This window comes from Euprymna scolopes, chromosome 46 (genome assembly GCF_053919585.1).
Source record: "Euprymna scolopes isolate OS-2025 chromosome 46, ASM5391958v1, whole genome shotgun sequence".
NCBI lineage: Eukaryota > Metazoa > Mollusca > Cephalopoda > Sepiida > Sepiolidae > Euprymna > Euprymna scolopes.
The window spans coordinates 100,707,798-100,732,797 of record NC_136527.1 but is presented as its reverse complement, the minus strand read 5'-3'; the positions used below and the strand labels follow the sequence as shown (position 1 = coordinate 100,732,797).

The following is a 25,000-nucleotide window of genomic DNA, read 5'->3' as shown; positions in this document are numbered from 1 at the left end:
TTTGAACTCAGGATGCCAGCGTTTTACAAGGGCATATGATGGGGCATTATCACCATAAGTTTCTTTTGTTTCATCAAAAGTCTCCTGTGGTGTGCGTCCTTTCAAATACAAAAACCGGATCACTGCTCGACGTTCAATAGGTCAAACCCCTGTAAAACAGAAAACAAAATTAGTTCTGAGCTATAATTTGCCACATAACCCATAGAGATATAAATCATTGCACATGCAAACTTTCAGCTAGATCAGACAACTGGAAGTGGGTCAGGGGCATTACTTATTGCACGCCCTTTGTGTGTGTGTGTGTGTGTGTATATATATAGAGAGAGGGCTCCCATAAGCCGTAGTGAAGGCAACCTTTCTAGGAGAAGCAAATCTCTGATTTAAAAAACTAGAAAGTTGGAGACCAGTACCCGCATTAAGCTGGTCTGCAGTTTAATTTATTGCTGGCTATCTGAGCAACGCCGGGTACCTCCTGCTAGTTCCTTGTAAAAGCTAATGTGGGTTAGCCGTAGAAAGGAGATTTTATTTGGGCTGCGAATACGAAATGTGATTTTGAATATTTAGTCAGGGTTTACTCCTAGAGAGGAAGTATCCTCACATATATGTATAAAATCAAGAATTAAAAATTAAGTTTACAAGACAAAAGCTTCTGTAAACTTAAAGCGAATATAAATATTAATATTTATATAGTAATTTCAATGAAATAAAAAAAAGCTCAATGCAACCAAGATACGAAATAGAGCTTGTCATAGTTTTAGTTATGCCAGTACCAGCAAATTCATATTTTTGTTGTAATATTCATTTACTGATGTGGTGTAGTCGCTTGTAGTTGAATTTTTTTTTTTTTTTTCAGCCAGGAAAACTTGTAACCCAAACTTCGTTTTTGTATAAAAATATAAAACATATTATTCGTCCCCCGATTTATCGGAGAGGGACCTGTGTTTTCAGTGGCATCTGTGCGTCTGTTAGTCCGGATGATTGCCAGATAACCGTTCATTAATTTTTCCTGAAATTTTGCCACAAATTGTATTTCATTAAATAGATGGGCACAGTAAAAAACATTTTTTATAAAAATTCCTGTTGTTCGCTCGGGGGCTCAAGAGGTAAAAAATGCCCCAATGGCCAAGGCCCTGTCGGTGGGGCATTAGAATACGCCGACTGCCCCCCTGCAGAGGGTAAAAGTCCCTCAATGGGGGTCCCGGATATGACCTTAAACTATATCCAGTGGTGAGGCCCCAGCTTGTGGGCTTTGGGGAGTGTGGAGCCACCCTTTAATTATCATTGCTCCCAGGTCCACTCTGAACCCGGAGTGGTAGTACCTGTTAGGGTCCCAACTATGGGTTAAATAGAAACCAACGTGAAAAAAAACAAATATATTCTATTAAAAAAATTTTTCTTCAAAATCTTTGGATTCGGCATTAAATAACCCTAAAAGGGTTGATATGCCGTAAAACAAAAACAACCAACCAACCAACCAACCAACCAACCAACCAACCAACCCAATGGCCAAAAACGACACATTTTGCCCCATAACTTTTGATCCATGGATTAGATTTTTCTGAAACTTTCCCAAAATGTGGAGGCCATTGTTCTTAATATTAATTCAGTATGAGTGACCCTGGCAAAATTCTTCGACGACAAGAAAAAAAAAAATCCAAGATGGCGAAAAATTACCACACGTGTTTGCTTCACTATTATTTTCAAGACGTTATCACGTAGACTGGGCCCATAACCAATGTTGAAAATGAGTGGAAGTCATTTAATAAAAATGTGTGGACACATACCTCATCATCAGTCTGCGACATCCAGAAAGGTTTTAAAAATTACTATGTAAACATTTTGTTTGACGAAATACTAAGACGCACACAATGTGTGTGTATTTTATTTACAACATGGAGAACCGAAAAGTTACAATAAAAGGGGAGAGAATCCCGACAGTAAAAGGGTTTTGGAAAGGGGCAGATAACCCTATAGCAATTGAATATATATCAACATTTTTGCCCCATAGCGTTTGATCCATGGATTAGATTTTCCTGAAACTTGGCCAAATGTGGAGGCCATTGTTCTTAATATTAATTCAGTATGGGTGACCCTGGCAAAATTCTGGTTCGCATCCCTCTGGGACTTTTAGGGCTAAAAAAACATGCCTTTTTGGAACTCTTTTTTTTTTCGTATTACTCAAAAACTTGATATTTATGTCTGTATGGTAGTTTTACATGTTGTTGAATTCAGATATACATGTCTTAAGGCGTGAAACGGCATCGTTTGTCCGTTTTTGGCGAAAATGTGAAGGCAAAGTTGACCCTTCACACTTCTCACATTCATCATTTGTTCACCATTTTTTTTTTTTTTGTGGCGTCATCTCCCATCCCGCACCAGAGGGAGACCACGCATACGCAGCTTGTTTTCTTTTTCCTTATTGCCTAGTGTGCGTGCGACAAGCTAGAGACTGAGAGGGTGGACAGGAGGGTGGGTGGGTGTAACCACGAGCTCATCTAATATTGCTTTATCTGCTGGCTGCTTCTCTTTCCACTGTGCTATATATGTGATCTACTCTCTACGGGTGCACTAACCTTAACAGCTGTGAGCAGAAAATATTTGACCTTTCACCGCCGGTGACATCCGTTTTGACAGCCTTACCCCAATCGTTCAGTGAGTTTCTGTCGCCAGCTATCATGCGTGCGCGTGCATGTGTGCACAGCATCACATCACGACACTGATATTTTTCCTCTGATGAGAAGAATACATTACTTTGAAACTCTGCGGATGAAGGAAATTTTAATATATCTTATTTGAGTATCCTGTCGAACAATAAATTAATGTAAAATATGCTAGGGTTTGTGTTCTTTGAATAGAAGCGCTGGTTGAGATTGAATAAGATAAATGCGTATTAGATACGTTTGAAGCCAAAACAATGCATTATTACAAAATAGATATTTATTTTGTTTGAAATTTATATTGAAATTCATAAATATATCTCGAAGATACGCTTAATCATCAGTTTGTCTTTCTTTTTTTTTTTTTTTTTTTTTTGCTTGCCATGTTGTTGGAGTATAGAATAAGTAGAAGTGCGTTTGTTATTTCTCCGGTAGTCTTTTCAGATGTCGGAACTGTGCGTTAGTCACACAGAATTCACGTGAGGGTTTGTGTTCCTTAAATAGAGGTGTTGGTTGAGTTTGAATAAAATAAATGCGTATTAGATACGTTTGAAGACAAAACAATGCATTATTACAAAACAGATATTTATTTTGTTTGAAATTTATATTAAAATTCATAAATATATTTCGAAGATATACTTCATCTTCAGTATGTCATATTTTTTTTGCCATGTTGTTTTTGGAATATAGAATCAGTAGAAGTTCGTTATTTCTGTTGTAGTCATTTCAAATGTCGGAACTGTGCGTTGGTCACGTGGAATTCACGTTAGGGTTTGTGTTCCTTGAATAGAAGCGCTGGTTGAGATTGAATAAAATAAATACGTATTAAATATGTTTGAAGCCAAAAGACATACTGAAGATGAAGTATATCTTCGAAATATATTTATGAATTTTGATATAAATTTCAAACAAAATAAATGTCTGTTTATTTTATAATAATTCATTGTGTTGGTTTCAAACGTATCTAATATATATTTCATTTTAATGTAAAATATATTTTTACATTAAGCAACACATTATTACCAAAAAAACTACCGTAAAAGCAACAAACGAACTTCTACTTGCTGATTCTCTGCTCCAACAACAACATGGCAAAAAACAAAAAAAAAGACTTACTGATGATGAAGTGTATCTTCGAAATATATTTATGAATTTCAATATAAATTTCAAACAAAATAAATGTCTGTTTATTTTGTAATAATGCATTGTTTTGGCTTCAAACGTATTTAATACGTATTTTATTCAAACTCAACCAGCGCTTCTAAGGAACAAAAAATTTAACGTGAATTCCGCGTGACCAAGCGCACCGTTCTAAGTAATTAAAAAATAAATTCACAAAAAAATGCAACAAATTTTTAATTGATCAAAAATAAAAAAAAATGGTTGAAAACATTATCATTAGTTAGCGTTAACATTTGAAATTAATGTTTTGCATATTTATTTTAGCATTTTTCTTGCTAGTGCTCCGTGAAAAACCTTTGCCCTGCTCAGGGGCTCCATGCTGTCCTGAAGTTTTGGAAACGCTGATCTAGATATTTCCAGAACAGATTTGAGTTTTACAAGATATACCTGAAGAAGGTCGGAGGTTACACTGGCTGAAATGTTGAGAAAATAACAGTCAAGATAAGAACAATAAATATTTGTAGGAGGTGATCACTTTTTAATGCAACAATATTGTATTAATATTTTAATATTATTAATTCACTGAAAAATTAAAAAAAATAAAAATAAAAAAAATCGAGAGAGAGGGGGAGGCAAGATTCTTCAAGTCCGAAGAAGGTCGGAGGTAACATCGGTTGAAATGTTAAGAAAATAACACCTAAGATGAGAACAGTAAATAAATATTTGTAGGAGGTGATCACTTTTGGATACAACAACAATCTATATAATACTAAAAGTCTATGGATCTTGTATGTTTGCAATCAGATTTCCGGTTTTCAACATCCGGTTGCGCATGCGTAAATAGCAACGTCTTCAATCCGTTATTCCAATTCCGGAATTTTTATATCGCTTTTAATACAAACAATTTCATTTAATTTGATCAAATAGTTATTTATATATACAAATAATACATAGATTCATAGATAATTATAATATATATTATAAAATCTATTTATCTATGAATCTATTAATAATATGAAATATTACCCTATACAATTTATGGAAAGAAAACACCTCTCACTTTCCCTCTAATAGATTTCAACACTCCTACTCCCTCTGTTTTCGTTACGTACGCGAGAAATAGTTACGTGTATGTGTGAGAGAGAGAAAAAGAGAGCGATGTAAAACTGGATAGAGTTATCCCCCTTAACTAATGCAGACCTTTTTACTAGAGAGCGTTATTACAAAAAAATTTATTTTTCTTCTTCCCATGTTTTTTAAAGTCGTCTGCTTACATTTCCAAACGGAAAGCTGAATCGGTAAATGCACACATTTCTATTGCATTAAATAGGGTTTTCCTTTACACAATGGGTACTGAATGTTTGCTTAAATTAAATGAAAAAAGTTACATTTTATTTTCATTTTCTATTTAAAAAGCCATTATTAACATGTGGAGAGTGTTTTTTTTATTATTCTGTACTTTCAACTAACAATTTCATTTAAAAGATGATATATCAAAATTTGAATTTAACTATAATAAGGATTATGATACCTGTTCAGTGCATATTTACCTATAAGTATGACCAACCACTTATAATTCAGTAACTAATTAAAAAAAAAATAACAATTATAATAAACAGAACGACTCATAGAAATCTATCTATATTCTTTTTTCATTTTAATATACTTTCATAGAAATGCTTCTGTTATGTAAAAAAAAACTATTTTCTTTATGCCACAAGTGTCACGCTCATACATGAATTCCATAGCTAATATAACGTACTGACCCAACGGGTCACGGGTGGTCTAGTATTGTATTAATATTTAAATATTGACATAATAATTCACTGAAAGATTTAAAAAAAAAACAAAAAAAAACAAAGATGCAAATAAAAAATAAAGAGGGAGGGGGCAGGTTCTTCAGGTCCGAAGAAGGTCGGAGGTTACATTGGTTGAAATGTTAAGAAAATAACACCCTAGAGTAGAGCAGTCGTCTGAATAATCAAAATATGAGTTATCAATCCTTATTTAAAAAATATATATATGCTGCTAAGATAATTAGGAAATGCATAAAACATAGGAATATCACGATAGTTAGCCAATGTTGAATATTGTGGGGTCAGCCAAGTACGTCCAAGGATGGACTACTGTTGCCACATCTGGGCAGCAGCTGCTAAAAACAGCCTATCCTGCCTTGACAGAATACAAAATAAACTTCGTGGCTTAGTGGGGGATGCCCTTTTCTCTACCCTGCAACCTCTCTCCCACAGAAGAGACGTTGCGAGCCTATCCTTGTTTTATCGTTATTTCCATGGCAGGTGCTCGTCTGAGCTCCAATCTCTGGTCCCCCCTCGCCAATCTTTCACGAAAAACACCCGTCTAGCCGAATCCACTGTGAAAAATTTCCCCCACTCTTTATCTGTGCCTAAATCAAAACGTGGATTCCATGAACAAAGCTTCTTTCTTAGAACTGTACGCCTGTGGAACTCTGTTCCGTCTGCCTGCTTCCCACCGGACTACAACTTGGATGTCTTCAAGTCCAATGTTAACAAATTCCTAATGAACCGCCCCCTTAAGTAAACACTTCATCAAATCTCCACACTAACGTAATGTACTTGCAATAACCCTTATCCCTGAGTGGCTTCCGGGCCTTGATAAGTGGTGATCACTGTGTAAAAAAAAAAAAAAGATTGTTGGATGTTTATAGAAAAAAAAAAAAATTTCACAAACTCCTACAAATGTTTTAAAGATAGACCCACATGACAAGATATATTCTGAAACTATATTAACCAGACTATTTGTTTCAGTTTAAACAAAAGTGGTATAATAATATTGTGGGGTCTACATTGATGCCGGATGTCCATAGAATGCATAACAGTAACATTCAATGGATGAAGAATACAAATATGGAATTTCTATGGTTCTCGCTAATGTTTATTATGGGTCCCCTCCTCCCCGACAAAGGAGAGATTGGACCTAGTAATTCACTCCCGTTCGTCTGTTTGTACTTTTCTCAATAACCATGTGTTGGATTTTTTTGAAATATCTTGCACAAACATTAATCATAATGAAAATAAATTTTTGCCAGAACCGATTTATCAGGATAACTCTGTCCCCCCCCCCTCCCCAATCCCAGGGACCATTATAGGAGTAAAATTGCTCCAAAATTGTTCATCCGTTCGTTTGCTTGCATTTTTTTCAATAACCTTCCTCACGTTGGATTTTTTAAAAGAATTTTGCACAAACATAAGTCATGGTGAAAGTAAATTTTTCACCTGTGGAGGACATTGCATGCTCGACTTAAAAAAATTTTTTTTTATATTATTGCTGTCACATTATGGGTTCTACATACACAATGGACGCTATTTTCATATTTTCTGCATGTTATTGTCGAAAAAACTCATTTTTTGTGAACTCCCCACAAAAATATCAGCTTTATTAAAACATTTATTGATTAAATTATATTTAACTAGTGGGGCACTCGGCGTTGCCTGGGTATTTGGCGGTGTAAAAGAAAAAAAGAAATGTTAGTAGGGAGGGAGGCTCTAACCCGTGGCGAGCCTAAAGGCGGGAAAAAAAAGTGAAAGAAAACGTGAAATCTTACCGCTACGCTACGAAGCTATAGGAAGTGAAAAGCGTTCAAATTTAGCGATGTCAAATCAAAAAGTTGACTTGCAAAATGAATATACAGGTGCAGAAATGAACATTGGCTGAAGGCCAGTTCAGCTTTCCGCCATTTTTATTTATGTTTCCTCCACGATGTTGGGGAAAATGAACTCCCCACAAAAAGGGGGTGTCCAAATGAATAGCAATTGTCTGATATGACGGGGGTTTCTCCTGCATTGAAAGAAGCCGAACAAAAAGCACGAGAGGAAAGAATAGCGTGAATTTTATAAAAGTCGATGAAAATAAATCTAGAGACACCGTGCGTTTGCAAATCATAGATATTATAATCTATCCATCCCCGTCATCTATAGCCTTTGAGCCCCTGAAGGGGTATAGGCCATCTATGACTTTATGTAGATGTTTTTGTAGCGAGGAGTTCTTTTTACAGGGTGAGGCTGCTGGCCCCACGCCCAACCTTCCCAGAAGGTACATTATAATCTGTGGAGTATATAAAAAATTGTAGAACATAGTAACCCACCCTCGACCCCCGAGAACCCCTGCGGAAAAAAAGCCTTTACTGGACAGGCAAAAATGCGTGCGTCGCTTTTGCCTTCTATATTTATGGATGATTATGTGAAATTTCCACAGGTCCTGCTAGTTTTTATAATAATCTATTTTTCTATAAAAGTGAGAATGTGTGTGAGAGGACACTTCTCAACCTATATACTCAACGAATTTTTGATCTGCAGACTTGAAATCTCTAAGACGCCTGCTGCCGATTTTTTTTCTTTTCGCCCCCCCCCCCAATTATATTCATCTTAGAAGGATATCACATACTTCCCGACTCCCCCACCTTATTTTTTTCTTTTCCTATCTAGATTTCAGCCCCACTTAGAGACCGACCTGCTTGTTTTCGGTTCCCAACAAACCGGAAAACATTGGGCAACCTACCAGAAATCAGAAAAGATTGGGCGGATCTTATTAACATTTGGTTTTTCATTGTTTTTACCCATCCCATGCCAATGAAATTGTATTTTTTTAATAAAAAACGATTTATTTATTCATGTACATACTTATTTACAAAAAAAAAAAAAAAAAAAAAAAAATCGAAATCTAAGTGAAATGACCCCTGAAGTGAATGTGGTATTATGGTGATTGAAGATTCTAGCTAGGAACATAATAAACAAAAATGACCTTAGACAGCCCTTCCTCACATTTTTGAATGGCCTTGTGCCTAATTTATTTGTGAGGAATGTATATATTTTTTTATTTGAATAAATTTTTCAAAGTGCAGTACCTGTTCTGTCCGAACGTGATGCATTAATTCATGGCATTTTGATCGTTCAGACTACTATTCTATATATATACTATACTACTATTCATCCTTACATCATTCATAGACATTTTTGCTGATGACACTACCATCTATGATAGCACATCTAAGACAGTAAACGACCAAGTTCACTCCGATTCTCTCTCCTCTGATCTTGATCACGTTATACAATGGGGAAAGGAGTGGCTGGTTACTTTTAATGCATCTAAAACCAAGCTTCTATCTTTACATCATCAACGTTCTGATTCCCATCTGGCATCAATTAAAATGAATGGCTCTCGTCTTGGGGAGGCCTCAAGTTTTGACAAGCTTCTGGGCTTGATCTTTACTCCTGATCTTAAATGGAATACGTACATCAAATCTGTTGCCAAGGCCGCTGGAAAAATGGTTGGATCCTTCTATCGATCCAGTAGATATCTCACTGTTGATGCAATTCTCTATCTATATAAGAGCCAGATACGTCCAAGGATGGAATACTGTTGCCACATCTGGGCAGGAGCTGCTAGAAAAGACTTGTCCTGCCTTTATAGGGTTCAAAATAGACTTTGTGGCCTGGTGGGAGATGTCCTTTTCTCTTCGCTGCAACCTCTATCTCACAGAAGAGATGTTGCGAGTTTGTCTCTGCTTTATCGTTATTTTCATGGAAAGTGTTCGACTGAGCTTCAATCTATGGTCCCCCCTCGCCAAACTTTCACAAGAAACACTAGACTAGCTGAAAACATTATCAATAATTTTCCCCACTCTTTATCTGTGCCTAAACCTAAACATAGATTCCATGAACAAAGCTTCTTTCTTAGAACTGCACGCCTGTGGAATTGTCTTCCGTTTTCCTGCTTTCCAGCTGTCTATAATATGGTTGTCTTCAAGTCCAACGTGAACAAGTTTCTGATGAGCCGTTCCATTTGAGTTAACAAATTTACCGAACTTCCATTACTATCGATTACTATATTGTCCTTTTGACTACTCTACACTCTTTAACCCTTATCCTTGAGTGGCCTATTAGCCTTGATAAGTGGTGACGCCTATGTAAAAAAAAAAAAAAAAAATACCTTATATATGAAGTTTCATGTCTGTAGAATAAAAACTCTAGGAGGAGTTTGGTAGGCAAAATTTGTTAAACAAAAATATATATGTATACATGAATATATATGGAAATTGTGTTTACTGTAAGCTTTTTACGCAAATAATAATAATATTAAGTGTTATTTCCGAAATGTTTCAGTTAATGTAACCTCTGACCTTCTTCAGGTGTGTCTTGTCGGGTTAGGGTTAGGGTTGTCGAACTCAGAAATCTGTACAGGATTGTGAACAGAACCCGGGGGTAGCATGTTCTTGTTGTGTCAGCCATGACTCTATAGAAAATCTGTAATTGTATTTTTCGGTCACCTTTGCTGGGGAGTTAACTTTCAGCCGAATATCACTTTGCAATGACCCCGTCATGCAGTTGTTAGAGTACTTGAGAAAATTCAATTGCATAATAATTGTAAATTATTTGGAAACTCTATCTGGTCATGGTTGACAGAACAAGAACATGCTACCCCTGCGAAGTAAGTGTAGGCTTCTGTCTGAAATTCCATGCAGATTCCAGAGTTTGACAAAAAGATTCCTGAGTTTGGCAAGATACACTTGAAGTAGGTCGGAGGCTACATCGGCCAAAATATGATGCAAATTACACTCAAGATGAGAAAATTAGTACGAAGAATCCAAATAATACGAACGTTGAATCATCATGTAAAAAATATTCATAAATGTAATGCAATAATATCGTGAAATGTGTTATAAACTCCTACAAGGATTTTTGAGAAAGATACCCCCCCCCGGCGTACCCCCCCCCATTCCCTCTCCCTCAAAAATATATTCTGAAACTATATTAGCCAGAATACTGATACCCCCGACAAACCCGACAAGCAACTAAATCCCACCCCTATACAGTTAAGATCCCTAGATGTAAAAAAGCCTTCTACTCCAGTAGTTTCTTCCCCAGAACAGCTAAACTTTGGAACTCCATTTCAGGTCCCTGTTTCCCCAACTGTACTGACATGCAGAAGTTAAAGTGTAATGTGAACAGACATCTTGCTTCCCAACTCCCTACATGATACCCCTGTAGCTTATGTCCCTGATAGTAGCTCTCTACATCAAAGTGGCAACGTGCCTTGTTTGAGGTGAAAATGTAATTTAAAAAAAAAAGTATGTTTTGGTTCGAACAAAGGTCCTAAAATAATATTGTGAGCGGGGTGGAATCCGTTTTCAACAAAATGGAAATATATTCAAGCCAATATCCAGAAGAAGAAGGATACGGTTGTGGAATTTCCAGATAGTTTAATAACAAACAAAATGATACGAAAACATTGTTTTAGAATTTCAAAAGTTATGACCGATAATAAAAAATATCTTAGACGCCTTAAAAAATGTTTTAGACGTCTTAAAAATGTTTTAGATGCCTTAAAAATGTTTTAGATGCCTTAAAAAATATTTTAGATGCCTTAAAAAAATATTTTAGATGCCGTAAAAAATATTTTAGATGCCTTAAAAGATTTTAGATGCCTTAAAAAATGTTTAAGATGCCTTAAAAAATATTTTAGACGCCTTAAAAATATTTTAGATGCCTTAAAAATATTTTAGATGCCTTAAAAAATATTTTAGATGCCTTAAAAAATATTTTGGATGCCTTAAAAAATATTTTGGATGCCTTAAAAAATATTTTAGATGCCTTAAAAATATTTTAGATGCCTTAAAAAATATTTTAGATGCCTTAAAAAATATTTTAGATGCCTTAAAACATGGTTTAGATGCCTTAAAAATGTTTTAGATGTCTTAAAAATATTTTAGATGCCTTAAAAAATATTTTAGATGCCTTAAAAATATTTTAGATGCCTTAAAAATATTTTAGACGCCTTAAAAATATTTTAGATGCCTTAAAAATATTTTAGATGCCTTAAAAAATATTTAAGATACCTTAAAAATATTTTAGATGCCTTAAAACATGGTTTATATGCCTTAAAAATGTTTTAGATGCCTTAAAAATATTTTAGATGCCTTAAAAATATTTTGGATGCCTTAAAAAATATTTTAGATGCCTTAAAAATATTTTAGATGCCTTAAAAATATTTTAGATGCCTTAAAAATGTTTTAGATGCCTTAAAAATGTTTTAGACGCCTTAAAAATATTTTAGACGCCTTAAAATATTTTAGATGCCTTAAAATATTTTAGATGCCTTAAAAATATTTTAGATGCCTTAAAAATATTTTAGACGCCTTAAAAATATTTTAGATGCCTGAAAAATATTTTAGATGCCTTAAAAATATTTTAGATGCCTTAAAAAATATTTTAGATTCCTTAAAAAATATTTTAGATTCCTTAAAAAATATTTTAGACGCCTTAAAAAATATTTTAGATACCTTAAAAAATATTTTAGATGCCTTAAAAATATTTTAGACGCCTTAAAAAATATTTTAGATGCCTTAAAAATATTTTAGATGCCTTAAAAAATATTTTAGATGCCTTAAAAAATGTTTTAGATGCCTTAAAAATATTTTAGATGCCTTAAAAATATTTTAGATGCCTTAAAAATATTTTAGATGCCTTAAAAATGTTTTAGACGCCTTAAAAATATTTTAGACGCCTTAAAAATATTTTAGATGCCTTAAAATATTTTAGATGCCTTAAAAATATTTTAGATGCCTTAAAAATATTTTAGATGCCTTAAAAATGTTTTAGATGCCTTAAAAAATATTTTAGACGCCTTAAAAATATTTTAGATGTCTTAAAAAATATTTTAGACCCCTTAAAAATATTTTAGACGCCTTAAAAATATTTTAGACGCCTTAAAAATATTTTAGACGCCTTAAAAAATGGTTTAGACGCCTTAAAAATATTTTAGATGCCTTAAAAATATGTTAGATGCCTTAAAAAATGGTTTAGACGCCTTAAAAAATGGTTTAGACGCCTTAAAAAATGGTTTAGACGCCTTAAAAATTATTTTAGACGCTTTAAAAAATATTTTAGACGCCTTAAAAATGTTTTAGATGCCTTCATCCTGAATTTATATACTGCAGATTCTATTTTTAGTATAATACACTTGAAATAAATTTATGTAAAAGATTAAATCATATAAAATTTATTCTGAATTTGTCCATTACAGAAAGAATGAGTCGTCCATATTTTTCTGTTTAGCTTTCTTTTTTTAAAATTAAAACAGTTATCATCAGTAATTTATTGATTTCGGACTATTATCCTCATCTTTTCTTAGTTGTTTCACGACGTTTTGGCCAACTATTCCTCTGGCCTTCGTCAGGTGGTAACCACGACGGATAGGAACTCCGAATCTCCTAACTGCATTCTCAGCAATTACTGCCATCCACAGTTGTTGTCGTCTCACCATGTTTTTTGGCCAGGATTGAAACCGCTATCTTCAGACAATTCTCACCCGGAACCGTAGAGATTCAGTGTCTCTATCTACTGCGCCAAGTTCCTGAAGGTTCCAGGTGAGCATTGTCTGAAGATAGCGGTTTCAATCCTACCCAAAGCCGGCCAGAGGCTTACTTGGCCAAAACGTGGTGAGACGACAGCAACTACGGATAGCAGTGATTACTGAGAATGAAGTTAGAAGATTCGAAGTTCCTATCCGTCGCGGTTACCATCTGACGAAGGCCAGAGGATTAGTTGGTCGAAATGTCATGAAACAACAACTAATAAAGATGAGAATAATAGTTCGCAATAAATAAATTAATACAAATAATACTCATCTCAATAATGAATTCCAATTAAATAATATAATATATGGTCATCATCATCATCATCATCAATTCACTAGGAGTTCTTACACAGGATACACTAGGGCTGTGACAACAGCATATTCATTTCATTGTTTTTACTCTCGAGTATATATCCAACACAGTTAGACACAATAAATCAACCGAGAACCACATCATTCTACATAAAATCATATAAGATATCAATGGATATATACCTGAGAATCAAAGCAAGGAAAAGAATATGCTGTTGTCATACCCCTAGTCATCACTAACAGACAATAATCTGTGGTGTTCACTGGATTATGAGTGACAGCAATTCTCCCCAGATTTCCAATGTTTTCCGTCTCTCTTGATAGCCAGTGCAGGTAGTTTTACTTTATTGCAACAGCTGCTTACCCCCAATCTCTTGCCAGCTATGATCAATGGGCATTTGGGAGGCAAAAACCTTCTCAGGGCCCCAGCACTCTCTGCACTTTTCCAGTGGAGGTCTGGTTAGTGCTCTATCTCCTCAGTCCTTCTGGACCCTTTGTGGCTGTTTGATATGATGCTATTCAATTTCGATGCCACCATTTTCTTTGTTTTTTTATATAATATTTAGAGATGGTGGTGGTGGGTTATGCACTGCTGTTATCTATATATATCTATATATATAAAAGCGAAAATGTATGTATGTGTTTGTATGTATGTATGTATGTATGTACGCTTTTCCTCGATGTCCACAAAAAGCTTCTTTCAGAGAAGCGCTCGCTCGGTTCACAGCTTCTTAAAACTTTTTATATCATCCATAAATTGTAATATCTCATACTTAATCACGGAGCTCGCCTGTCTATTTAATTTTATTGACTTTCGAACGTTAATTATTCCACATTTCCCGCATCGGCACACGTTACATTCGGTTTTCGGTATAAACAAAAAGCGAAACTCGACTCAGAGCCAGTGAACGTTTGCCCAGAGCCAGTGAACGTTTGTCGACTTCGTCATATCAGACGGGGGAGCGGGTTTTTAAAAACAAACAAACCGATTTATTGACCTCGTTAAAAACTGTCCCTCACAAAATGCTAACTGCTGAATAGCTATCGCCGTCACGTCAATCAAAAGCACGCACCTGTTTTTTTTTTTCACACTTTACTATTTTCCAACTGCGCATCGTCAAAGCTTTGTTTTTTTTTTCACACACACCTACAAACACCCGGGCAACGCCGGGTACCCCTCGCTAGTATATATATAAAAGCAAAAATGTATGTATGTATGTGTGTGTTTGTATGTCTCGCAAAAACTATCGACACAGTTCACGGATTTTCACGAGATCAGTATCATTTTAAAGCCAGATTCTTCGCCCGACAAATATCGAAAAAATTGGCCAAGAACGTTAATTCCTTCACCTTGAAATCAGTAGTTTTCTACCCACCGATTTTTTAAATTTTAATATTGAAACAGGGTTATTTAAACCATTTTTCACATGTTTTTTTTTGTTTTTGGTTTTTATTTTTCAGATTTTTTAAAGAAGTTTTAACGTTCGTTTTTCTGTTTTCTTTTTGTTTTTCCAATTTTTACGTTTAATCGTACATTTGCCTTACGTTAGTTTTTTTTTTGTGTTTTTTTTTTCGATTTTTTTAAGTTTTAACTTTTTTTATATAATATTTAATTTTTATTTAATATTTAAAAATATTTACTTCACTTATTCTTATGTTTTGGTTATCCCCCCCACCGCCCGAGCACACACACTTCTAAACACCCGGGCAACGCCGGGTACCCTCTGCTAGTATATATATATATAAGAGCGAAAATGTGTGTGTGTGCACTTTTTGTGTATGTCCGGCGAAGGCTTTTTTGGGTGGAGTGCTCGGTCGGGTCACTCCTCCTTAAAACTTTTTATGTACTGCCTAAATCATGATATCTACGAGTTACGAACAGGGGATCGCGTCTATCTTTAATTTGCCCGACTTTTATGCGAGATTTTTTTCGATCACAACCTCTTCGTTTCGTTTTTAAGTATAAAAAAGTGAAATTGGAAACGAACTTATGTTCTCGGCTCTATGTGCCAAGACGTCCAGAAAGCAAATAAGGTTTGATCAATGCTGGGGAAAACCCCCGTCATATCAGACAATTGCTATTAATTTGGCGGGGGACACAAACAAATACACAGAAACTTAAGTCGCGTAAAATTATTATTAAATTCTCACATCTGTCAATTTCACTTTATAAATGTTAAATTAAGACAGTTTTCACTTCCTCTCCCCTCGTGGCCGAGTGGGTTAGGTGTCAGGGTTTTTTCCCTTTCTTTTCCACCTTCATGTCAAGGCTTCGGGTTCGAGCCTACCTTCCTGATAAAACTTTTTTTTTTCTTTTACACCTCCAAACACCTAGCCAACGATTTTTTTAAACAGGGTTGTTTTGATCTAACCCCCCCCCCCATAAACACACCTCCAAACACCCAGGCAACGCTGGGCCCCCCCCATTATTCTTATATATGAAGTAAATTGGCATCGTCCCCTATTTGATTGACTAACATAGCTTTCTAATTAATTGTACTTGTTTAAAAGAAATATGATACTAAAGGTTACATTTTTGTACTACACTTTCTGTCCGCTTAAGGCGTTGTTTATATCACTTGGGGTTTGAAGCATTTCTGACGCAGAAAAGTTGTTGAGATGCTTGAAAAAGTGGTAGTCGGTAGGTGTGACTTCTGGAAATTATGGCGGATGAGCCAGGGTTACGTAGCCCAATCGTTCAAATTTTGTTCTAAATTTGCGTCAGTCCCTCTCGTTAAAGACAGTACGAGAATCATACTTATTCAATTTGAATTTCGAAAGATTTAGAAAGATATACAAAAACACATATATAGAATCAGAATTAGTTGGAAGGACCGACGCACCAACACCAGCGTCCTGAGTGAGGCTGACATTCCCACTATCACTGCTACTGTTGCTCAACGCCAGCTCAGATGGACTGGTCATGTTGTCCGAATGCCGGATCTCCGCCTCCCAAAACAGATTTTCTACTCTCAGCTTGTTGAGGGAAAGCGTGCCCAGGGTGGCCAAAAGATGAGGTATAAGGACAACATCAAAGCAAATCTAAAGCGGTTTCACATGGACCTTGAGACATGGGAGGACGTGGCTGGGAGCAGGTTGGCATGGAGGAGCGCTGTCCACGAAGGTGCTGCGCTTTATAGTAGTGACCTAAATCAAGCTGCTGAGGATAAACGCAAGCACAGAAAGGACAGATTATCAACCAGACACACCCACGCCCACCCCACCACCACTACCTTTATCTGCCCAAATTGCACAAGACAAATTGGGTCTAGGATTGGGCTCTATGCTCACCTGAGGACCCACAGAAGCCACAACGGAGGACAGTCTTACTCGGACACGAGTGACCGCCGATGATATAGATACATTCACACTGACAGACATCTCTCCTTTATATATTAGACTAGCAGGACAGAGTTAGCATTATCGATGGGCTCACAAGGGCACAGATGTCATTGCGTCGCAAATTTAGCTGTTTAAAACAGAAGGATGTAACAATGGTTATCCCCCCCCTCTTCAAAGAAAATGACATTTCTACACGAAATACCGTATATTTCGGCCTATAGGATGACCCTTAAAGTTAAAAAAAAAATCATCTTTAAAAATATAATATTTCATACAAAAACACATATATAGATACATTCACACTGACAGACATCTCTCCTTTATATATTAGACTAGCAGGACAGAGGCATGGCCTGGTCGTAAAAAAAAAAAAAAAAAATTGTGACGGGGGGGGGGGCGTTGTTGCCCAGTTGTTAAAAAAATAAATTGGCAGAAACTAAACTGAAAGCAAAAGTTTGTAAGCAAAAAGCAAAAAAAAAAAAAAATCCATGTGTGCCAGGAGCAAATTTATATAACTTAAGTTAGCATTATCGATGGGCTCACAAGGGCACAGATGTCATTGCATCACAAATTTAGCTATTTAAAACAGAAGGATGTAACAATGGTTATCCCCCCCTCTCTTCAAAGAAAATGACATTTCTACACAGAAAACCATATACTTCGGCCTATAGGATGCCCCTTAAAGTTAAAAAAATCATCTTTTAAAATGTTACAATCTCTAGCCTCGGCTAAACAAACAAGTTATTAAGTTAGATCCATGTCCAAGGAACTTATATCTAAATTTTCAAGTGTTTAGACCAAAAATTGGCGGAGGAGTTTGGTAGAGTTCTCAGAGGTCAAATCATTGAACTTTGACCCCTTAACAGCCAAATTTCTGGCCGAAAACCGATCCATCCATAATTTTTTTTTTAATTTCTCTCTTCATCTCTATATTCTCATTATGTAGCCGTGCTCAGACTGAATTTATTTTCTTCTCTCTCTCTTCGTCCACCTTTTCCATCACTTTCTCTTTTTATCTGTCTCTCTCTCTCTCTAGCCTTCAGCCATCCGCATTCTCCATCTCTCTCTCTCGTTCTATTGGCCATCTACCTTTTCCTTGTTTCTCTCTCTCTCTCTGCTATCTGCCTTGTCTATCTGTCTGTCTCTCTTTCTCTCTGCCATCCGTCTTTCCATCTGCCTTGTTCATCTTCCTCTGTCAATCTGTTGGCCTCACTTTTGCCATCTGCCTGCCTGTCTGTCTGTCTGTCACCCCTCCCCTTTGTCATCTCTCTGCCCACCTTTCAAGTAACGTTTTCAAACCGTACAATCATCTTCATAATTTTCCATATTCCAAATATGTCATTCGTTTCCTCTCCCTCCTCCTCCTCCTCCTCACCATCACCACCATCACCACCACCACCACCACCTTCCACTCCACTCTTTCTTAGTGTCACTGCTTGCTTCCTTGAAAAATTCAGATCCGGTTGGTGAAAGTACCCAAAAAACGGTGGATGAAAAAGCGTTCAAGCAAAGACTGCGGTGGTGACGGCTCCTCCAGCAGCGGCAAGGTATTTGACAGGCGTTTCTCCCTGGACTCTGACTATGTACTTAGCAGCGATTTGGCCCCCAATGGCTTGGCCTCTGACTTCTACGGAGACTATGTAAGCGCCCTCTCTCTCAATTTATCTACTTCTGTCTATCTACCTATCTGTTAGAGCAACAAAATTATTTTCTTTTATATTTATCTTTTTACTTACATATTTATCTTTTTACTTATATATTTATCTTTTTACTTACATATTAACATTTATCGATCACTAAATAATGTACTTTTTTTTAATGCAATATTACGAGAGTAGATGCATTGTATTCAACAGGAATTTTAAAATTTATTTGCCGACTGTTATCCTCATCTTTATAGTTTTTATTTCACAACGTTTCCGCCAACTATTCCTTCTGGCCTTCCTCAGGTCATTAACAGCAACAGGATAGGAATGACGAGTCTCTTAACTGTATCCTCAGTAATTACTGCCTTCCATAGTTGTCGTCGTCAAGGTTAACCACCTGGTGAAGGGTCCTGAATATGACCTTAAACTATATCCAGTGGTGAGGCCCCAGCTCGCAGGCTTTGGGGAGTGTGGAGCCACCCTTTAATTGCCATTGCTCCCATGTCCACTCTGACCCGGAGTGGTAGTACCTGTTAGGGTCCCAACTATGGTTTAAATAGAAACCGACGTGAAAACAACAAATATATTCTATTAAAAAAATTTTTCTTCAAAATCTTTGGATTCGGCATTAAATAACCCGAAAAGGATTGATATGCTGCAAAACAAAACACAACCGATCCATAGTTGTCGTCTCACCACGTTTTTGGCTAACTAATCCTCTGGCTGCCTTTGGGTAGGATTGAAACTGCTATCTTCAGACAATGCTCACCTGGAACCACAGCGGAAAACATGGTTAGACAACAACTATGGAAGACAGTAATTACTGGGGATACAGTTAAGAAACTCGGCATTCCTATCCTGTCGCGGTTAACCCCCTTCACGAAGGGCAGAGGAATAGCTGGCCAAAATGAAGATGAGGATAATAGTCCGCAAAAAAAGAAGAAAAAAAACAAAAAAAAACACAAATTTCTCATCTCAAAGAATTCAAATAAAAAAAAAAAGGAATTCTTTTTCGTTTCTTATTGGTTCTCCCACTTGTCTCACCTGCCAAAATGTCCTTATCTGCGTGTAAAGTTCCTAGTTAGCTTGTTGCAGTGATGTGTAAGATAGTGCAGATGAGCGCGTGGGAGTATATCAGCGGCAGCGAAAGATAGCTGACTTGTGAAGAGAGTAGCAGCAGCAGTAGCCAAAAAAAGCGCATATGCAAATTAGAAAGTGTGTGCGAGAAGAAAGGAAAAAGAAAAACGTGCTCGGGAGCAGAAAATGGAAATGTAAAGTCAGGGACAAGAATGTGCCGGCTATGGCTGGCGTGTGGTCGGAGGAAAGAGAAAAGTATACACCAGGCAAGATGGACAATGGCGAAAGACTTTTAAGATGGACGATCGCGACAGACTTTTAAGATGGACAATGGTGACAGACTTTTAAGATGGACGATCGCGACAGACTTTTAAGATGGATGATCGCGACAGACTTTTAAGATGGACAATGGCGGCAGACTTTTAAGATGGACAATGGCGACAGACTTAATTCGTGTCGAGACGAGAAAAGTAACACAATAAAAACTTTTGTTAAAAAAGAAAAAAAAAAAATGTCGACCCCCCCCGGATTTTTATTTCTTTCCGATTTTATTTTTATGAATCGAAATAAAGTGTAGTGCCGTGCAACATTTGAGATGCAGCAAATGGTGCTGCTGACAGCACGCATATTTCTTTTAGCGTAATTCAATGAAATCTAGCGAAAAATAGAAATCTTAAACAAGCAGGTCTTTACTGCGGCTGTGGGATCTTTAATTCGTGAACCCCTGAATGCTTATTGCACTTTTGTCGACTGGCCGATCACTTAATGTGTGTGCGGCCATACATACAGGGCGGCCATATTATACTGGGTGTCTAAAAAGTCACTGAAGGGTTTTGAACTTAAATAGATTCTTGATTTTTGATGATTTTTGATATCTTTCTGTAATTTTAACACAATCTGAACAAGACATTGCGAAATTAAAAAAAAAAAAAATGCAAATTTCAAACAATTTTTATTTATAAAATATATATAGTCTTTTAAATGTTGCCCATTTTCAGCTTCGCATATTTGTACTCTTAGCAAAACATTATTCATGACAGATTGCAGAATCTCTGGATTGCAATTTAACTCTCTTATTTTGTTCCTGATGTTTTCCTTAAATTTTTGCACGGTTTGAGGGGTTTGTTAATATGTTTTGAATAGTGTTGTAACTTGGGCTATCTCTTACATGAAATTAATGTCAATAAGCTGTTTAAGTAGAAAAAAAAAAAGTTGACCCTTGATTTTGGTAAAACAATATCACAACTTGCGTACGTTGTTCAATGCTATACTTATCCATAATTAATTTCCAAAATATTATCTGTAAAATATCTGAAATAAAAAAAAATAAAAATAATCATTAACAGTAAAATGACAAAGATTTTCGACCCTTCAGTGACTTTTTGGACAGCTTGTATTTGAGATTGCAAATGGCTGTTTACACCTGCAAGAAACACTTATACGGGACAGCCTGAGGATTTTTATCAGAAATGACAAACAAATGTTTCTGTATCTTCAGTGACTTTTTGGACAACTTGTATTTGAGATTGCAAATGGCTGTTTTTTTTTTTTTTTTTTTTTTTTTTTTTTTTACAAGGGTGTCACCACTTATCAAGGCCCAGAGGCCACTCGAGGATAAGGGTTAATAGGTATACATTAGTCATTGTGATTTTAGCATAGTAAACAGTGGGAATTTTGTAACTTGGATCACTTAGGGGGACGATTCAATTAGAACTTGTTCACATTGGACTTTTTCTTTTTTTTTCTTTTTTTTTCATAGGTATCAACTCATTATCAAGGCCAAGAGGCCACTCAAGGATAAGGGTTAAAGAGTGTACAGTAGAAATTGGACAATATAATAATCATTAGTAATGAAAATTTGTTAAATTTGATAACTTATATGGAACGGCTCATCAAGAACTTATTTACATTAGACTTGAAGACAACCATATTGTAGTCAGCCGGAAAGCAGGAAAACGGAAGACAATTCCACAGGCGTGCAGTTCTAATAAAAAAGCTTTGTTCATGGAATCTACGTTTAGGTTTAGGCACAGATAAAGAGTGGGGGGAATTATTGATAGTGTTTACAGCTAGACGAATGTTTCTTGTGAAAGTTTGGCGAGGGGGGACCATAGATTGAAGCTCAGTCGAACACTTTCCATGAAAATAACTATACATCAGAGACAAACTCGCAACATCTCTTCTGTGAGATAGAGGTTGCAAGGAAGAGAAAAGGACATCTCCTACGAGGCTACGAAGTCTATTTTGAACTCTATCAAGGCAGGACAAGTCCTTTCTAGCAGCTCCTGCCCAGATGTGGCAACAGTATTCCATCCTTGGACGTACCTGGCTCTTATATAGATAGAGAATTGCATCAGCAGTGAGATATCTACTGGGTCGATAGAAAGATCCCACCATTTAACACCTGCAAGGAACACTTATACGAGACAGTCTGAGGATTTTTATCAGAAATGAAAAAACAAATGTTTCTGTGTCAGTAATATTTTTTTTTATATTACTACGAAGCTCTACTCTAGAATTGAGCACTATTGAAGTGAATAATCAAATCAAAGTATGTAAATACAATAGGGAGGCTGTATTTTGTATGCTACATAGTGATGGGATGTATGGAAAACAGACAAGAATGCTGCAAGTTACTTACGCCCAAAAGTATCCTGTACCTCTATAAGGCCACCATTCGCCCATGTATGGAGTATTGCTGTCATATTTGGGCTGGTGCATCTGCTACTAGTCTCTCGCTCCTTGATGAGGTTCAAAAGAGAGTCGCCAATCTGATAGGTCCTGAACTGTCATCCAAGCTCTGTTCCATCGACGGAATGTTACATCCCTCTGCCTGTTCTGTATTTTAATTGTGGATGCTCCGATGAACTACAAGCCCTTGTAACCCTCAACATAAATACCCCCGACAAACCTGACAAGCAGCAAAATCCCACCCCTACACAGTAGAAATCCCGAGATGTAAGAAAGCCTTCTACTCTGATAGTTTCTTCCCCAGAACTGCTAAACTTTGGAACTCCCTTCTGAGTTCCTGCTTTCCCAACTGTACTGACATGCAGAAGTTAAAATGTAATGTGGATAGACATCTTGCTGCTCAACTCCCTACATAGTATCCCTGCAACTTATGTTCCTGATAGTAGCCCCTTACATCAAAGTGGCAATGTGCCTTGTTTGGGGTGAAAATGGGATTTAAAAAATAAAATAAATAAAAAAGGGGAAAGATATGATTGCCAAACAATACGAATCTATCAGCTATACGTTTATTTACATACACGCGCATGCGCAAACACAAAAACAAACTTCCTGTTCAATACAATGTAGATACACAATATGTGAAAGACAAAATTGGAAAACTTGTACTGCACAAAACATTTTGTTCCTTTGAAGTGTTCTCTAGAGGCAGATATGTTTGCAAAGTAGACAATGACAAAGCTTTTAACTTAAAGAACCCGATTCTTCCTTTAACTAATGCACCCCCCCCCTTCTTATACTAGAAATTGATTCTGGCTAGACAAAGGTCTTAGTGCCTCTATTTATTGCTTACGGTACCTCTACCAGGGAATACTGGCAAGGTTTCAGGTATTTTTTTTTTTTTGTCAGCCAGAACACACCTCTTCTTGTATGGTCACTTTTCAATCCCCAACTTGTGACCTTGTGTCACATCTTGCCACGTCAAGCTAATCGAAAGTTCTCATGGGAATTAAATTTAAATTTCGAAGCTTCCGAGTGTTGCATTATTAAATTTAATGAATATATCTATCCCTTGTTCAGGACTGAAATCGACTTCTTAAGCCCCCCCCCCCCCATTGCGTTAACCATAGCGAATAATCGATTCCACCTGGAGAAGTATCGATGCAACACTGTTAAAACATATGTGCAAAAAGCCATTATATAAGTTCATTTTTATGTCAATAAAATATAAATATTTTGTCTCTTGATAAAATTCACAGAAGAACAAAATGGCGGTACAGGTTTTAATATTTTGTTTCGTTATTTTTTTTTTTTTTTTTAATTTTTTTTTTAAAAATTTTTTTTTTAATTTTTTTTTTTACAATCATATGTTTAGAACTAACAAGAAACTCTTCAGTCTTTTTTTTTTTATATCTTTTTTATGTGTTCTTTTATTTTTACGATAGAATTTTAAAAAAAAAAAGTTTTGTTTTTTTTCACTTGATGTTTTGACGTTTTTTTTTTTCCTTTGTTTTGGTGCTTTCTGCTATTTGAATGTCCATCTTCAAGGAATGGTGTTTTAATCATCATTGCCAATAACAATCATTAACGCGTGTCTTCTTGGCCTTTTTGGCTAGGAACACAGTGTAGTATCTGTTCTGATACAACACTTCACTTTCTCTGCCCTCGATCAGTAGACGAGAAATCCTTCCAGACTGAGACAATTTTTTAAAAATTTTTGTTCCTGTTCAGAGAGCCCCTTTTTGGGGAGCTGGATTTTCCCCCACATTAAAAACCGAGCTTGTGTCTAGCTCTCCCCTCGTGGGGAGGCAAGCAAATAGGAACAATCATGAACATGCAAACACGCATATTAACCCACCTGAGCGCGGCTTATATAAACCGATACTAGCCACAGTTAGATGATCGACGCCTATTATGGGGATTATTTAAAAACAGATGCATTTTTAAATTTATTTTATTTAATTATTCGGACTATTATCCGCATCTTCTAGTTGTTCTTTTCACAACGTTTCGGCCAATTATACCTCTGGCCTTCGTCAGGTGGTTAACAGCGACGGGATAGGAATGTCGAATCCTCCAACTACATCTGCAGAAATTACTATATATATCTTATTGTTGGCTATCGGGAATCTTATTGTTGGCTATCGGGAATCTTATTGTTGGCTATCGGGAATCTTACTGTTGGATATCGGGAATCTTACTGTTGGATATCGGGAATCTTACTGTTGGATATCGGGAATCTTACTGTTGGATATCGGGAATCTTACTGTTGGATATCGGGTAGCTTCTGAGTGGAAGAACCTGCACTTGTCATTGCTGAGATCATAGTTACGATTGAAAATTGCTGGTCCGACAGCTGAAAGTCTAAAACAAATAAAAAATTTTTTAAAAAGAACAATTTTCAATTAAAATTAGATTTTTCTTTTATAGGAAAGAAAGGAATCAGTATTTCATGGAACACATGAAAATATATTTAAAAAACAAAACAAAAAAAAAGACTGAAGAGTTCTGTATGGTCTTTTATGACAAAACATGTCTAAAGAAAGGTTTGCTTTTTTAATTACTTATTCACTCACTCGGCCAATTTTTTTTTGTTTTTTTTTTTTACGTTTCTTTTTAAAAAAATATTTACTTCTACTCATTTTATTTACTTATTTTCTTGAATTAATTATTTAATTATCAACCACATCTCCCATGCCTCCCCCCCATAACCTTCCCACCATGCTGCTGCTGCTGCCGCTGTTGCTGCTGTGTTTTTCTTTT

General features: G+C 36.1%; 1 protein-coding gene across 38 annotated transcripts in view; it reads left to right on the top strand.

Annotated features, from left to right (window-relative positions):
• LOC145271199 (arf-GAP with coiled-coil, ANK repeat and PH domain-containing protein 2-like) overlaps positions 1-25,000 on the top strand; it is a 636,480-nt gene that overhangs the window by 339,536 nt on the left and 271,944 nt on the right. For 20 of the 38 annotated variants that reach the window (XM_080126741.1, XM_080126736.1, XM_080126745.1 and 17 more), the window contains one exon: positions 18,284-18,466. The exons of the other annotated variants lie outside the window; for them this stretch is intronic. In XM_080126741.1, coding sequence (XP_079982867.1) covers positions 18,284-18,466 — 183 coding nt within the window. The remainder of the gene's footprint in view (positions 1-18,283; positions 18,467-25,000) is intronic. 38 annotated transcript variants of the gene reach the window in all.